Source organism: Panthera leo, chromosome F3, assembly GCF_018350215.1.
Source record: "Panthera leo isolate Ple1 chromosome F3, P.leo_Ple1_pat1.1, whole genome shotgun sequence".
Taxonomy (NCBI): domain Eukaryota; kingdom Metazoa; phylum Chordata; class Mammalia; order Carnivora; family Felidae; genus Panthera; species Panthera leo.
Genome location: NC_056696.1, coordinates 21,043,913 through 21,061,401, shown reverse-complemented (window position 1 = coordinate 21,061,401; position 17,489 = coordinate 21,043,913). Strand labels below are relative to the sequence as shown.

General features: G+C 46.4%; 1 protein-coding gene across 6 annotated transcripts in view; it reads right to left on the bottom strand.

Annotated features, from left to right (window-relative positions):
- FAM20B (FAM20B glycosaminoglycan xylosylkinase) overlaps positions 1-15,137 on the bottom strand; it is a 43,419-nt gene extending 28,282 nt beyond the window's left edge. Inside the window, exons 1-4 of one of the 6 annotated variants that reach the window (XM_042924947.1) lie at positions 14,263-14,310; positions 11,172-11,296; positions 3,250-3,518; positions 1,420-1,921 (exon numbers count right to left, since the gene is read on the bottom strand). In XM_042924947.1, the coding sequence (XP_042780881.1) occupies positions 1,420-1,796 (377 nt within the window). In that variant the 5' untranslated portion in view covers positions 1,797-1,921; positions 3,250-3,518; positions 11,172-11,296; positions 14,263-14,310. Of the gene's footprint in view, positions 1-1,419; positions 1,922-3,249; positions 3,519-11,171; positions 11,297-14,262; positions 14,352-14,879; positions 14,978-15,118 lie in introns of those variants that run through there. The other 5 variants (XM_042924946.1, XM_042924945.1, XM_042924951.1 and 2 more) reach the window with 5 other exon arrangements.
- Positions 15,138-17,489: the final 2,352 nt, after the last annotated feature.

The following is a 17,489-nucleotide window of genomic DNA, read 5'->3' as shown; positions in this document are numbered from 1 at the left end:
AGGTAAACACACACACACACACACACACACACACACACACACACACACACACACAACCCAAAACAATGAGGCATCACTACACACCTATCAGAACGGCCAAAACCCCCAACACTGACAGCACCAAATGCTGGTGAGGCACCTAATGCCGCTCATTCACTGCTGGTGGGAATATAAATAGCACAGCTACTTAGGAAGGCAGTTTGGCAGTTTCTTGCAAAATTAAACATCCTCTTACCATATGATCCAGCAAACGTGCTCCTTGGTAGTTACCCAAATGAGCTGAAAACTTACTTCTACACAAAACCTGCACATGAACGTTTGTAGCAGCTTCATCCATAATTGCCAAAATGTGGAAGCAACTAAGATGTCCTCCAGTAGGTAACTGGAGAAACAAACTGTGGTACAACCGGACGATGGAATATTACTCAGTAATAAAAAGAAATGAGCTATCGAACCACAAAAAGACATGGAGGAAACTGAAATGCATTTTGCTAAGTGAGAGAATTCACCCTGAAAGGCTACAAAGGTAGGATTCCAATTATATGGCATTCTGGAAAAGGTAAAACTATGGAGACAGTAAAAAGATCAGTGGTTGCTAGGAGTCTGAGGGAGGAAGGGGAGGATGAACATGTGGAGCATGGGATTTTTAGGATGGGAAAGCCATTCTGTGTGATACCGTAATGGTGGATACTTGTCATTAGAGGTTTATCAAAATCCACAGAATGTACCACACAGAGCATGAACCTTACTGCGAACAGTGAACTTTAGCTAATAAATTCCTACTGGCTCATCAACTGCAATAAATGTACTACACTAGTGGAAGACGTTAATTATAGGGAAACTGAGGCGGGGGGGGCGGGGGGACAAACTCTCTGAACTTACACCCTCGACTTTTCTGTAAACCTGAAACTGCTCCAAAAAATAAAGTTTATTAATTAAAATGAAATCAAAACAAAACCTATGTGAAAGAATCACAGCTTCAGTCCTTAGACTTCAGTCACCTGTCCAAACCCACTCCAGCTGTGGGTAATTCCTACTCCACCACACCCCTGGTGTGTGCTTGGTTATCCGGCCTCTAACCGCACACTTCTGGTGACAAGTTGCTGATTTCCCAACCAATTCATTTTGTATCTCTAACATTTGGCACACAGAACATATCTGATAAATTTAGAAATCAAGGAGAGCTCTAAGTGTAAAACGCTCAGTCTTATACAGAGCCAAAATATGTTCCTACAAATCTGCCCCAGAGAATCACAGAACACTAAGAGCTGGAAAATACTTCAGAGGTCTTGTAGTCTATTCCGCTCATGTTGTTGGAGAGAAGACTAAGAGAAGGTGATGAACAGTCTTCTATAAACTTCGAGCTACTTGAATCGACCAACTAGCACAATATAACTAACTCCTGAGAAGGAGACTTACCGCTTAGGTTTGAAGACGACTTTCTGTCCTCCTTCAAGTATCAGTAAGGCTTTCAGTTGTGTCCCTTTATAACCCACATCAGCTTTAATGATCTTCTTGGTGGCCATGGCATGCATGATCGCCCCCAGCTCTGGTGTCTCTTCTGGGTACACTTCCCGCGGAACCACCCACTGGGCTGCAATCTCCCAGGGAGACTGCAAGGTGTGGTCCAGCTTGGGCACCAGCTCTACCCGCAAGCCAGCCATCATTCTGTGAAAAGCCCTCTGGTCCTCTCGGTTTGCTGCTGATGTGTCTAAGTTGTCAATCAGGAAAACTTTGGTGAAGATAAAGATGACAAGAAGAATTGCTAACAGCACGACTCGCTGCTTTAGCTTCATGTTGACCTCTTTTCCTTCTCCCCGACCCACTCTCTCTCTCACTTCTCAAGGAGAGCCGGTTAGCAAGGAGATTCCATGATTACGCACACTGGTCCATTTCTTCACAGGAGCGCCTCCCACAATTCCTGTAAGCCCAAGTATAAAGCAAAATTAAGTCAGAAATTCTGTCCTTCCAGCCCTGAATGGTTTGCAAGCCTCAAATATATAACTCACCCTTTTATCCTTGCTATTCCTAAAGCCTGAGAAGACCCAATAATTTCAAATCGACTGGTCTGGGGAAGGACCTCACAAGTAAACACCAGGTACAATGAAAATTTTAAAGCAAATACTCCCGTCTTAAGAGGGTGCAGACCCATCTAGGAGCCATTTGAATGGCTACAAATGCCAAAACACCAAAACAATGGGAAAGAGCACAACAAAAGTAAAACACTAAGATATGTGTAACTCCTTAACTTTCATTTTTACCTTTCAAAATCCATAAAGGATTTCTGAACATCCAAAACCACCAGTATTTGGTAACTTTCCAGTCCTCATCTTCTCTAAATGTAAGTTTTATGACATGTTATAAGTCAGGAACTCCTAAAAATGCCAAAGAGGATACAGAGGAGAGCAGTAACTCCTCCGAATCCAAACCCCCAGCAAGCCTGGATGTGTCATTATCTGTTGCTCACGTAGTTAAACACAACGCCCAGACACGCATCTCTGCTTCATCAGTCTTCCACTAATTATTTTTCAAAATTAAAATCCCTGTAAAAGAGGGATAATGAAATCTGGACAAATTAAGTAAAGGAAAAACATATCCCTATGCCATCTGGCTATTAGTAGAACATGACCAGAAAACTAATGAAAGGTGGTACTATGGCAACATTATGAAGTCTGGACCGGTCGGGCATGTAACAAAGAGATGGGCGCCACAGATATGGACAAGCACTGCTTCCGGCATGGGGCTGACCACGCTCTGGTCGATCCCCAGCGAACAGATCCCACACACAAGATTTCTGCAAGAACATACAGTGCGGTCTCATTTGCATGCGGACAGGTTGCTTTCCACTCCACGGGGCCATTTAAAAACACGCGCAAGCCTGCCAGCTGGACGCCTACTGACAGCACAGCGCTGGCTAAGACAAATGTGACAAGAAGATAGCAGGGTGTGGCTTCACCCTCCAATTCATCTAACAACTCAAACCATCAATCGAAGAAATCACGCCAATACAAAAGGGTGAACGTCGGGCTGAGACCCTCCCGCTGAAACTGGAGACTGCTCTCCTAGGAACAGCTGGAAACCCCTCCAAACACAGTCGACCAGGGCAACGGCGTGTTCTGAGGGCATCACCTTGCGGTGAGCCTGCCGCCAGGCAGTTCATGCTTGGTGATTAACCTCCCGTTTGCGGTTCGTTTTGGTGACGAAGAGGAAAGGGAGAGTCAAATTCAAATTCTAATTAACTCCAGCCACCTGTTTTGTTTCAGCATCCTTCTCCCAGGGAGCACGTAACACTGTCAGCTGAGGCAAAGGCAATTCAAGTGCATCCAAAATGTAATTGTGACGGTACGGAGTTTGGTGTGAAACTCAGTAAGATGGTTCTCTGTGATTACGGTGAAGAGCGAGCGCTAGTCTGAGAGCAGATTCCAGAGACCGCTGGTTCCAGCACGACCCACGCACCACACAACTCCTTCACTGATTCTCTGCTCCTCCAGTGATCTGTTCAACGGCACCCGTCTCGGCTGCAGTGACAAAAGGGAACGTGGAAATCTGGCCACTATGCCAGATTTCTCAGTACCGCTTCCTCAGTACCCCCAGCCGCAACCACCCACGGGCCTGGCACCACTGGCACGAGGGGCAGGCGCAGAGGGGCAAGCAGGGCGGCTGTCTGCCAGGACTGACTCTGGTTAACCCCCAAACTTCCAGGGCCGCTGCTCATTTCATTTGGGCTAAGTTCCTCCCTCGTGCTGTATAAACCTATCATATCTAAACATTCGGCATAAAGGCCACGGATATTGAGGTGTGTTTGTTTTTAATCACTAAAGCAACAGGAAGTTCCAGCAGCTCCAAAATTCAGACCAAACGGTCCCATTCCACAGTCTTTGTGCGCTTTTAAAATGGGAAATCTCATTACCTTTTGAATAGGCCTCAGAAGCACCCGTTCAGCAATTCGGGGCTGCAAACAATTCACCCACTCAACTAGGAGAGGGGTTTACGTGAAGTAAACGAAGGAAGAGTTCAACTGCTAAGTTATTTCACCATTTACCTCTGCAGATCGGGAGTGAGCACGGGGTGCAAGAGGCCAAACAAGTTTCCGTGTTTGTGATCAATCACCAGCCACATCCTGGCAGAGCAGGAAAGACAGGTGCCCTTCGTTCCCACAGCCACCAACGTAACCTAGTGCTCATCCCCTTCTGCTGAATCACGGAAAGAACTGTGTTCCAGGCCTCCAGGTTCTCCAGCGCAGACCAGATGATGCGCCACAGTCGCCCGCCTCGTCACACACCGCTTCTGATTTCCCCACGTTCCTTAGCCAGGCATCAGAGCCGCCCTCTGCATGGGCTTCTGAGGTCTGCTCTGCCAGGCGGCACCGTTCCTCAGTTTCAACTCAGACGGACCATGACCAGGCTCTGCCCTGGTGTGGGGCTGACCTCTGCCCTGTCATTCCTCACACGGGGACTCCCTCAAAAGACCTCTTGCTCTTACCCTTTGTCCCCATTTTCTGCTGTTTAAAGCCTAATCTATCTTTCAAGGGCCATCTCCGAGGCCATTTCCAGCCCCTCTTCACACCCTACAGAAACCTCTGTCCATTAGAGCATGCCTTCACCACACTCTGCCTTGTCCAGTATCTTCTGCTACGTAGTTCTCAACTGCCCTCTCCGAAACTTGGCTCCTTGGTGATCTTAACTGTCTCTGCGATCCCTACGGTACCTCGCATAGTAAGGTGGATGCTTTATTCACCTACACTGAACAAACCACTACAAAGATCTTGGGACTGTGGCGTTAATCTCCTTTGACGTTCAGAATCACGTGAGTGTGCGGCACTTAATGCTGGCTCTCCTTTATCTGCTTATCCTCTTTGGGCAATCTACTTCTCTAACGACACGACACTCTGCTCGGTTTAGCTGGTAGTTTCAGGGTATTGTTTCTTTTTCTGAAGAAACATGGACAGTTCAGAAAGAGGTTTTCTTTAGCTGGAGAGTTGCCGTTCCCTCAGTGCACAGGGTAAGCCAAAGATATTTAAGAAATCGACAATGTAGAGATCACAGTGGAATTTCTACAAAAAAGTCTCTCCTATTCCAGAAAAATCTATGAGATGCAGGATACGGTATCATACCATCCTCTAGTGACGGCATACTTCTTAGTCTTTAAGATGATCCCCTTTATGCCTGCATGCTTGAGAGGGTAGGAGACCCAAGACAGGGTTTCCGTGCCGTATTATCTTCTTCTCTTGCTGGAAACAACGGCACACTTACCATACTCTCCGCAAACTGGGTTTCTAAGAAGATACCCCATTTCGAAGGAAATTAAACCAAACTCACTGGCTACATTCCAAATTATTCATGAAAACTTCACTTGCATTCCCAGAGGAGTCTGCCTGCTCTATTTTATGCCTTCACCTCCTCTCAGAAATGCTTCCAACAGTGTAACACTGTCCAGTTTATATTATGGTCATTTATTTTAATGGTTCTGTTATGTGGAACAGAGCCTACCTCACAGAACAAACAGACTCAAGGCAATAACATAACTCAAAAAACGTTAAATATAAAAAAGGCAATGTAAATGGTCGTCTTCACACTAAAAGCTGGCATAAGCTCTTAAATTGGAGTTCTGGAAGGTAGACCTTTATAAGAAATTTTCCTCCTGAACCCTGGTTTCATCTGCAGCTCCATCAGCTAAATGAGGCTTGCTATGGAGGCTCATTTACTTTCATTCTTCTCTCTCTCTCTCTCTCTCTCTCTCTCACACACACACACACACACACACACACACACACACACACACACATCATCCTACATATGTGACAAGTGTTTTATAAGGACAAACTCAGGACTATTAAGTTGCTTGGGGGAGAAGAGATACAGATTCTGCAGAAAATGCAGAAAAAAAGGGAGGTCTTAGTATGAAGTCTTCCACTCAAGAATCTAGCTGATGTCTGGAGGGACATATGCAGAAAAACATGGCAGTGCACAGGTCTAACTCACGGTGTGATAACATTCAATTTATGCAGCTGCTGAGGAACCTGTGAACACCCGGCCCCTCACTTACTACTTTAGGAGGAACTCCCACAAGCCACCGGTGAGGTTCCAAGTCTCACTGGCAGCTGTGCACCCTAGAATCTCCCTTGGATCAACTGACATCCTTACACTATTTCTCCTCAAGTCATGGAGAAGAAATCCCAATGTTTGTGCAGAGTAACTAAAAGTGAAAGTTTCAGTAAGAAGTTTTTCTTATGTTTTCAATTCAATGGTCAAATAACATTCTTTCCACATAAATGGAACGTAACATGCCTGTGAGTATAAAGTGCTCACAATGTTCAGTATGAACATTTCATGCAGAAGGCTATTAACAAAGGAGATTTCAGGCAAAGTAGGAGGAATTTATTATATACTTTATAATCATAGTTACTCACATAACCTCCCACCCTTGATCCTGAGTAGGACTTACAGGGACCGTTTTACAAACTTCTTTAGTAACTGGGTTTCAGCAAAGCTCTGAAGGTCTGGTGGGGATAAGAAGAGGTAAGACCTGAATCTACTTAAGAGTTTTTGGTTGATTATCTACAAAGACAGATACCAACAATTCCTCCCATCACAAAGTAGAATCTATTTTTTCTCCTCCTGGAACCTGGGCTGGCTCTGTAACTTGCTTTGGCCAACAGAATGCAATGGAATGACTGTGTGCCAGGTCTGGGCCCAGCCCTTAAAAGACCTGGCAGCTTCCGATTGGGACCCAGCCACCATGCAAAGAAGCTTGGGCTAGACTACTGAATGAGGAGGGACTGAGATGGAGAGGGGCCTGGCCAGCACCTACCCATTCTGGCCACCTCAGCTCAAGTGCCCGACACAGAAGTGAAGCCACCCCAGTTCTAATAGAGGTCCCAGTCAAATGGGGTCACACGTGTGATCCCAGTCTATAAACCATTTGGGCAGAACAACCAACCAGCTGAGCCCAGCTGACTTACACAATGGTGAGAAAGAACAAATCACTATTTTAAACCACTAAATTTTGGGGTGATTTGTCAAATACAACATTTTCGCATATAGTCTGCCCTTATCAACTATTTTGGAGACATTAAAAATATTGAGGGAGAAGACACGGAAATAAATCATGTGACTAAAAACAATTCTCTCAGGAAGAGGGAAACATTAAATTAACCATTAAATATAAACACTGGAATAATCAATTGTTAGGTCATATTTGTAAATAATTACTAATGCCTTCCACAGAGCAGTAAACTCACTGTGAAATGAAATGTTACACACCATTTGTCTTCATGGTAGACGCTTAGGAAGATAGAGAATTAAGGTCCCTTTAAGGTAGCACAAGAAAAAACGGACTCTGAACTGGACCATTTACTAAAATCCATTTACATACTTTAGAACAATGGAGACTAACCTCACACCCTCACACAACTACATATGCCCAGTTTATAAAACCTGCCATTCATACTTCAGCCAAAGCCTAAATAATAGCAAAAATCACAACCTTTTAGTACAAAAAGTATTAGAAACACACACACTTTCACCCTGAGCTAAGTCTGATATAATGTCCTTTTGTTTTTTAATGGGTAGCGGCATCAGAGCATTGGGCTACATTATTATTACCCACCCCCTAGAAATAAACGCAGTTTCTCCTGCTGGTTACTGGCAATTCTGGGGAAAATCAAGAGCATTCAGAAATCATCCCACCTAGCACTGTGTGCTTCCTTCTTTCCAGGAAGTCAAAACCACCAATACCAAAGAGCATCACGTGTTTATTACCCGGCTAAATCCTGAGTATCCCCCAGGAAACCAGCCCATTCTTGCATTGCCATGCACTGCCTACCACGAGAGCATACTCTTCTTTTTCACCTTCAAATAGCAGTCTTCCACGAAACCAAAAATATCAAATAATATTAATCAGTATCTACATCTAGTTTTCCTTTTCCTGCTAATTCTCTGCTTAAGAAATAGCTTCTTAAAGACAAATACCCTACGATTTCACTTGGATGTGGAATTTAAGAAACAAAACAAAACAAAACAAAACAAATGAATGGGGAGGGGGGACAAAAAACCCAGACTCTTAACTATAAAGAACAAACTGGTGGTTAACAGAGGGGAGGCGGGTGGGGTGGGTGGGTGACACAGGTGATGGGGATTAGGAGTCCTTATCTTAAGGAGCACTGAGTAATGTATAGAATTGTTGAATCACTATATTGTATACCTGAAACTAATATAACACTGTGTTAACTACACTGGAATTAAAATAAAATAAAATAGGAAATAGCTGCTTATTCTAAATGTAAACTCTTTTGAGGCAGAAAGGTTAAGAGTTTGTGGTCTGGATTCCGACTACCTGCTTTACCACCTACTGTGGCTCTTGGGAAAGCGATTTAATGCCTAACCTCCCTGGGCCTCAGTTTTTTCATATGAAAAGTGAAGTAAGAACACTATTGCCTAACTCACAGAGTTGCTAAAAATGAACATTACCACATTCACTGTGTTAAAGTTAGTGCCTGGGCAACCCATAGTGATCACTTGTTAGTCATTACTATAAGATCAAAAACCCAAAGATGACCTCCTGAAAGGAGAAAGAATGACAAGAAAACAATCCTCAATGATTGTATTGTCTTCTGAGCCAAATCCTTTCCTAAGTTTGAAGAGCAGCGAAGACTATAAGCAAGTAGGTATCTTCAAAGTGGGTACCATGTGAAGTAGAAGACTGGGAGGCCATGTCACTAACTGGACCCACCTATTTCTCTTCTCTACAAAGTTCACATCTACCCCGTTCAACAATGGGAAGCATTAAGTGATTCTATTCTACAAAAAAGGTGCAAATAAAATGCCTTCACAATCCTTTTTTTAAAAAAAAAATTTTTTTTAATGTTTTATTTATTTTTGAGAGAGGGAGAGACAGAGCATGAACAGGGGAGGGTCAGAGAGAGGGAGACACAGAATCTGAAACAGGCTCCAGGCTCTGAGCTGTCAGCACAGAGCCCGATGCAGGGCTTGAACTCACGGACCGCAAGATCATGACCTGAGCCGAAGTCGGCCGCTTAACCGACTGAGCCACCCAGATGCCCCTTCACAATCCTTTTTAATTTGGAAAATTAGCTCTCTGTTTTAAAGACGATAGCTTTGGGGGCACCGGGTGGCTCAGCCAGTTGAGCATGTGACTCTTAATTTTGGCTCAGGTCGTGATCCCAGGGCCATGGGATTGAGCCCTGTGTCAGGCTCAATGCTGAGCATGGAGCCTGCTTAAGATTCTCTCTTTCTCCTCCTTCTCCCCTTCTCCCCCACTCATGCCCTCTCTCTAAAAATTAAGGGGAGCCTAGGTGGCTCAGTTGGTTAAGCATACGACTCGATTTTGGCTCAGGTCATGATCTCACAGTTCATGAGTTCAAGCCCCGTGTTGGGTCCTTTGCTGTGTCAGCATGAAGCCTGCTTGGAATTCTCTCTCCCTCTCTCTCTACCCCTTCCCCACTTACGCACGCTCTCTCTCTCAAAATAAATAAATAAACTTAAAAAAAAAAGGATGATAGTTTTACATGTCCTAAAGCTCTTAAGATAGGCCTTAAGAGTAACTTAAAAGCTATAGGTATAGAAAATCCAATTCCCACATAGTCCAAATTACTCTGAGTATTACTTTTCCCCCCACTGTTCTCACTTCAACATTTGTTCAGATCTATAAACTCACAATCCCTTACGTGATTGTGTCCCATGAAGGAAGGTAACTAAAAATGATCACTAGGCGTTAAGGAAATGTTAAGGTAGCCTTTCTTCTGGGCTGTAAGAGCAAAAATGAAATAGGCAATAGAGAGTGTTTGTGCCCTCCGGAAAAAATTCAATTCCTGCAAACCTGTGCCATTTAAACCTTGATCTGGGGCAACTCTTTAACCCTATTCCTTGAAAAAGGAAAAGAAAAAAATCTTTAGCTCATACTGCTAGTGAGCTTTGTTCTAAAAAACCAACTCAGGCAGTGTTCCCTGATCCAGAAACTCTGGAAATGCCTGAGAATTTGCATTCTGTTTCAAGTGGGCCAGGTAAAACGAAACTTCCCAAGTTCTAGGTATTTATTTCACTGCTCAATTGTCAGTATATAACGACCATTGAAAGCTATATTATAGAACGTAATTCCCAGAATAGTGTGGAAATATGGAATTTCAAAGAATATAATATTATCCTTCAGATTTTCCTGTTTTCCGTCTATATTGCTCCATTCACTACAGTTCTGGAAAGGTATATTAGCTTTATGCAACAATAACACCTCACATTATTAACCTTACGCTCTGGGTGTGTCAAGCTGACGGGCCACAGATCACTCTAGAAACACCAGAACCCCAAGCAGGTCTGGGGTGAATTGAGGCTGAGTGGCTCCAGGCACGATCCCTTTGTTAAAATATGAATATAAACACACACACACACACACACACACACACACACACACACACACACACTTTTGGGCATGCCTATCTCCTCTCCTATTCTGTGAGCTCCTCAAGGAAAGGGGATGTATTTTACTCTTTGTACTTCCCCATAAGCTGGCACAGTGCAGGGTGCGGGAGAGCCACTCAATAGATGCCCACCAAATAAAAGGAGTGAAGAACAAGGGAGGGAAACCTGCATGGTTATAAAAATGTCTTCAGCTCCTTGGTCTAAAGATGGCCTCTTTTACAGACACAGAGAAACTAGGTCCTGTGATGAATTCAGATACATAGCACAGTAAAACAATGCAGAAATATCAAATAGGTATACGTATACGTATTATGCACCCAATTTTAAATTGTTGCCGCCGTGTGCCCTACTTCCACCTTTCAAGGCCACTGCTACTGCCAAGCCTGTTCCTACCATTGGCTGGGACTGGGAGCAAAGGCGATCTGCAAATGCTAAGAGGAAGACTGGAGACGGCCCAAGACACTGCCCGAGAATGACACCAGACAGGGCTGGAGCCCGATCTTCAGGTATCACTGGCGATGCTTTCCGAAATGAGAACCACCGCTGGTACCTTCCTATCGTTTTCTCTTTTCTGCCGAAGAACTACACAAACATAAATGCACCTCAACAGGGTGCACATCTGTTATCTAAACCAAGGGTAAGAAACGAGGCGTCCACAAAAGGTGTTTGGGCAGCCAACTCATGGTTCCAAAGTCCATCCACTAACGGAGAGGCGCGGCAGACCCTCGCAAAGCCCACCTGGCTGCTTCATGTCCCATCGGGAAGCAGAGTTACCGGGGCTGCTACTCCACAGAAGACCAGAAGCCGCTAATGTAAAAGAGGGCGGCAGGGACACGAACAACAGCAAAAGCACGACTTCCCCCCTGTGAAAGAAGAGGCAGGCTATTATTAAAGGCAGAGTCAGGAATTCAAAAAGCAGAGGACGGCAAACATACATATCTCAATCGCTTCGAAGCCCGGCTCCATCACGGTCAGTAACGGATGCCAGTACCACAACCTCAAGTCAATAAAAGAAACACGAAACTATATTGTTTAAAAAGCAAACAAAGCACCGAACACATTATAAAAATTTCCCCACAGTAAGTAGAAAACAAGAATCTTCACAGGTAAGACTTATTCCCTAAACAAATAAGATAAGGGAGGCACTGCTATGTACATACGGCAGAAAGCATTGGAGGGAATGGTATGACGGACTCACCCCTGTACTTGGTTCTGTTACACGTTCCTAATTTCATATGCCCTCACCTCCGTTTATCACGTACCCAAATTAGTATCCTCCCCTCCACTGGACTGTCACCTTGCCAGAAAGGACAGACCTCTAGACACACACCAAAGCTATCTCTTTTCTGTATCAGGCTCCACTTCTTATCTCATACTGGGATGACACCTGCAGCCCCAAGACTCATCAAGCCGGGTGCTAGGCCTCTCTTTCCTCTTTTGCTTTTGGGTAGGAAAGACAAAATCACAAGTCAGATCTCTGCATTATATTCTCTCCTAGAGGACTCCAGCAGTCCGGCTGGCATCAGAAGCTGGTCAGAAGCTGCCTTCAGTTGCAAAGTAAGGTTTTCCATTCCCCAGGTCTGTGCTAATGAATTCATTAGTCCTTAGGGGTCACAGAGGCAGCTCAAGGAAGGAAAAGAGGGAGAAATAACATAGGTTTGGAATAAGGAGCTGCTGGAGAAGCACTTCCGGGAGGGACAGCTCTCCTTTCCCGTGACCCTCCGTAAGGGATGAGAAGGATAGGACAATCAGGATCAATGATAATGGTGAGGCCATCGCCAAGAGCTCCAGTTCTTCCATTAAAGCAAAAATACTGACTACCAATCCCACTGCTCCGTTAGTCTAGCCAGAGAAGGCTGCAGGAGCAAGTCTGCGAAGCTGCACCTGACCAGGGCACCAACGGCTGCCCGGAGGCTGCAGGTGGCTACAACAGCATACAATCACAGAATCAAATCTCAAGGCCGCTCTGGCAAGTAACACCCCGTACAGATACCCATCTTCACGGCAATTTTCAACAGTAATCTGAAACACACTTTCTTGTCTTTTCCTTAACAAAAACAGGAACTCAACAATTTATACACTAGAGTATTTCCCCTTCCTTCATACTGTTTGCCATTCATTCGTTCAACCACCAAGTATTTCTTGCACATCTACTGCGCGCTGTTAGGTGCAGAGAGAAAAGTATGCCAATTATCATCACTATTACGACAAACTGTAGTGCCTCATTGTAACTATACTTCCTACCTCAATCTACAAAACCACATGGCACTTAGTCCCCGGGTGACCAGACATCAGCTTCAGAAGGCTGTCTCCTTTTTATTGTTTGCAACTGTGGCCACAGAATACAAAGAGCGGCCTCTGCTTCTATTATGAGACTGCACCAATCATCAAGAGACAACCACTGTGGCTGCTATTTTTAAAAGTTATCAGTTCAAGAGCTGCAGTATCTGACTTCAGGGTTTACACCATGGAAATGATGGTCACACCAAGTGTGGGAAGTTCAAGTCTGCCCTGCAAACAAACAAACGAACAATTTCATTTAGAAATTCAATATTCAAAAAAGATAAACAGAAGAAGCTTTAAGGGCATGTGAGAGAGCTGGATTCTACAGATGGAAATCAAGAGAATGGACTAAAAGTCAAAGAACTAGGAACTCAACATCAAATAATGAGAAGACATCTAAGATTAGATGATAGAAACAGTGATGTTTGTTCCCTAATTCAGAGTACCCAGAAAGAAAAGCAGGACATGTGTTTTCAAGTTTTCACTCTTTAACCCAATAGTAGCTATTTTCCTACTAGGTTCAGAGAAACAACAGAACAAATCAATGACACATTTTCACAAGGCACACTGAAAGAGAAGCTGTGAGCTCCGAGATTTCCTGATCATCTTTTGCCATGACCATTCTATCACCACACTTTATCGTGAGCGAGGTTGAGAATCTGAATTACTTGCTTGTGCTTTTTTATTCTCCTCTGATAAGCACTTTGAAATCTGGAAACCCTTCCCGTTGACTGATTCCATTGTATGGTTCCAGGGATCAAAGTCCAACAACTTCGTAAACTTCAGAAAAGTTATCAATTTAACACAGAACATTAATTTCAAATCTACCTTAGGCTGGCTCTGAGTCTAGGCAAATAATTTAGCATTTTTAACACCTGTACCTCAGTTTCCCAAAGACATGTCTTGCTGATAAATAATATATGTGGAAGTGCTCTAAGGCTTAGCTCAAAGGTTCTGCATAAACTCAAGGATTATAAGCACACTGAGGTCTCTAACTCAATTTTTAAAAGCAACCCCAATGAAATTTATGCATTAATTTATAACACGATAGGAAATATCAATCTTAATCACCCGATTCATGTATAAACGTATGAAGTCCTACAATTTAAAAGCTAAAAGATCCCACGTTCCTCTTCCCCTTTCAAGGTGAGAAATCAAATCTCCACAGGGAAACTGGGTGGAGAGGATACTGATACCTGGCCCTACCTAGCCTCAAAGTCGCAGTATCAAGCATCTCTAATTTTCCTAAATTACATACTCCTCACCCATCCAAGTGATAATATAGCCATTTAAAGGATTAAAATTCCATAACGACCAATCATGCCCCGTCGTCTCCACTTTCCCTCCAACATCCTTCCACCCCTTCTCTTCCTACCGGAAGACTTGCAGACAACAGAAGCCTGCTTAGAACGAAACTCTTTATCAGATCCCACAATCAAGGGCGCAGCTTGACAACTGCTCACATCCATCAAGAAAGGCAACGTTTAGGTTCGCTTTTAATCGCGGGGCCCACACACCCGGAAATGAAATCTCAAGCGCAACCCACTTTGGACTACCGTATCATTTCCTTAAGTTGTGCCCGAGTGCGAGTGCGAGTGCGGGGTGCACGATCCCGAGAGACCGCGGAGCCCCGGCACGGTTACCCTGCCTCCCGCCTCGGGCCTGGTGGTCACTTGCGCTTCTCGGCCACGAGGTGGGCCCGCGGGCGCGCGATCCTCCCCGGGCCGCCGCAACGGGCGCTCGGCGGGACGCGAGGGCGGCACTGGCACCAGTCTCCTCTAGGGACCGCGCCGGGGCGCGAGGGGTGGTCATTAGAAAGACCCCCGGCGGCCCCAGGTAAGGCCGCGCCTCAGGCGGGCCGAGCGGGCGCTCCTCCAGCCGCGCCCGCCCGCAGGAGTCCGCCGGGGGGGCCAGCAAGGCGGGGCGCGCGGCCCGGGTCGGTCTCCAAGGCAGCAGTGGGGCCAGATCCGGGACCCGCCAGCGGCCGCTCGGGAACCGCTCCGGGTACCGGCGCCCGGCCCCTCGGGGAGGCGCCCCGCCCCCAAGCGGCCCCCGCCCAGCGCGCGCCACGCACCGCGCCCCGCCCGCGAGCCAGCCCGCACTTTCCCGCCCGCCGCGCCGGGGGCGGGGGTCGCGCGCCCTCCCCGCCCCCACGCCGCTCACCTGCCGAGCCCTAGGCTCGCTCCATGGCCGCCCGCGCGGTGCGGTGCGGTGCGGCCCGGCCACCCCCGCCGCCTCCCAGGAGGGGCAGCCCCACGCCGCGCTCACCGCCCCCAGCCTCCGCCGCCACTGCGGCTCCCGCCCACCCCCGGCCCGGCCATTCCCTGGCCACTCTCCCCGCGCTAAGCCGGCGGTCCCACACCCCCCCCCCCCCCGCCTCCGCAGCCCCCGACTGTTGGTACCGTCCTAGCGTAACGCCTTCCCCGCGACCAATCCAAGGGCTCACTCTGAGAGGCCCCGCCCCCGCCCTCCGGTGGGCGGGCCTACCGGGCTCGCTCCGGACGGCCCCCCTTAACCCTTCCCTTCCCGGGTCGGCCCCGCTTAACTCCCTCGGCGCCGCCTCCCCTCTGTCCTCCGCCTCCCTACCGCCCGCCCCACTTGCAGAAACTGACCTCGAACTTCTCTCTTGCCTTCTCTTTTTTCTTTCCTGATTTTCACAAGCAGGTAGGAGGCCAGGCAGTGGGACTGGAGAGTTGGGGTCCTTTAGGTCCACTTCTACTTGTGAGAAGCAATTTCCCTACGCCTTTTGCCCATTTGATTTGCCTCGGCTGATGCTTCTATCTTAAGTGTATCCCCCTCGCCCAAAAGAGGCCAACCTTCCTACATCGAGCGCCAGTCGCTCTTCCTTGGGACCAGAGCAACCCCCCCCCCCCCCCCCCCTGCTACATTTAGTAGCATTTAGCAAAACTGTGCTTAGTTTACTGTGGTATTAGTTGTTTAACGTCTATCTCCTGCAGTGGACTGTAGGCGCCATGAGGGCAGAACAGTGGCGTCCTGTTTTCCAATACCCGACACCCAGTAGACTCCCTGTAAATGGTTTGCATGAAAGATTCTCCCTCCCCTTAAGTTGCTTCTTTTCCATGGATTGCGTGCAGATCATCTGTTGTATAATGCACCATTTCATTTATTCAGCATAGACTGAGCTTAGACTTAGTGTATGTCCAAGGCACGTTGTGTATATAAGGCAAGTTGATTTGCGGGATAAGATGTGTGAGATGGGGAAAGACTGAGCCGATGCTTTGTTCAGGCTGTATAGTTCATTCAAGCAGTAGAATGCAGTGGAAAGAACTCCTTACTGACTGTGTGACATTGGGCGGGCCAATATCTAGAAAATGCCCTTATCTGGAAAATGGGAGTTAATCAAGGTACCTTATTTCACAAGATTGTTGTGAGGACCAAATTAGTAAAAGTGTGGGGAAAGTGCTTTCACGTTATTGTGTAATGGTAATGATTATTCGTTTGTGTATTTACTGAGCACTTGCCATCAGGAGAGCCTGAAGAAATAATGATGCCGGACACAAGCCCCAGACAATCTAGTGAGGGAGGCAGAAAACAATCAGTGCCAGAAGGAACACACTGTCAAATACAGAAGGAGTTGTGTCAGCTTTTTACTGGATGTAGTCGAAAGGGTTTGGGGTCGTTTTTCTGACCACGGGATACATCATTCTTAGGAAAATGAGCTGGATGGATACAGGGTTCTACTTAATTTCTCTGACATCCATCTGCCTGCAATTGGGTAATCTTGAACTTTGTTTACTACATCAGGAGACCATTAAACAAAAGGGCAAAGCAACAGTTCCTCTAAGATACTTTACCCCAAAGGACTTTCCTTTCGTGCCTAGAACTCTCACAAAGATAGTGAGGGTAGATTGTCCGTCACTGCTCAGGAGAGCACATCCTGTAGCTTCAGTTTCATGCTGATCCCTTCTGTCATTAAGGACATTCACAAGGGGGGGGGGGGGGCTCATGGCCTCTCTAGGCAATCCACTCCAGTGTTTAATTTCACATCCATCAGATCCTTCCATCCACCCCATATGCTGCAGGACAGACACACTTTCTCTAATTCTGTCTTCAGAGATGAGAAGCCAGGGATTCAGGGCCTTCATGCTTTCAGACAGCAAAATTGTCCCCCACCCCCACCCCCGGCCGCCCCATCTTCCCCTCGCTAGACCACATTATTCAGGCTCTTTGTGACTGTATGCACAGCACCAGCACAGTCCTGATACAGCACGATGTTAGTATCTGCCCTCTTCTTCCTGCAGTGCGCCTTGCTTCCCAACCAATCAACAGTCAATATATTCTAGGTACTGTGGGGGATGCAGTCATTTAAGAAGGGGATTCTGCCTTCAAAGAGTTTACATGACTAGCACACAGGAAGCAGCTGCAAGAGATACGGGGGACTTAAATTATGCAGCACAGAGTCTGTGATCACTGAAAGAATCAGGGTCCAGGAAGATAGTGTGGGCCGGTATTGCCAGCGAAGGAGGATTAAAGTGAGCAAAATATGGGTGGGAGAAGAGACGGACGATATGAACCAAAGTTAGGTACTGCCGTGTGCACTCAACGACAGACGTCCTCAGCCAATGATACACGGTGGGAGACTTCTGTCTGTCCTTCGGTGAATGTCTACCAAGTGCCACGCACTGAGCTAGACCCAGCTCATGCAAAGGCCAAAGAAAGCCTGGTTCTCATGCTTGAGAAGCTGATAGTCTAGTATTGAGAAATAGAATGGAAAGTCAGGCAGAACCCCCATAGGAAGGTCTGAGTCCTTTG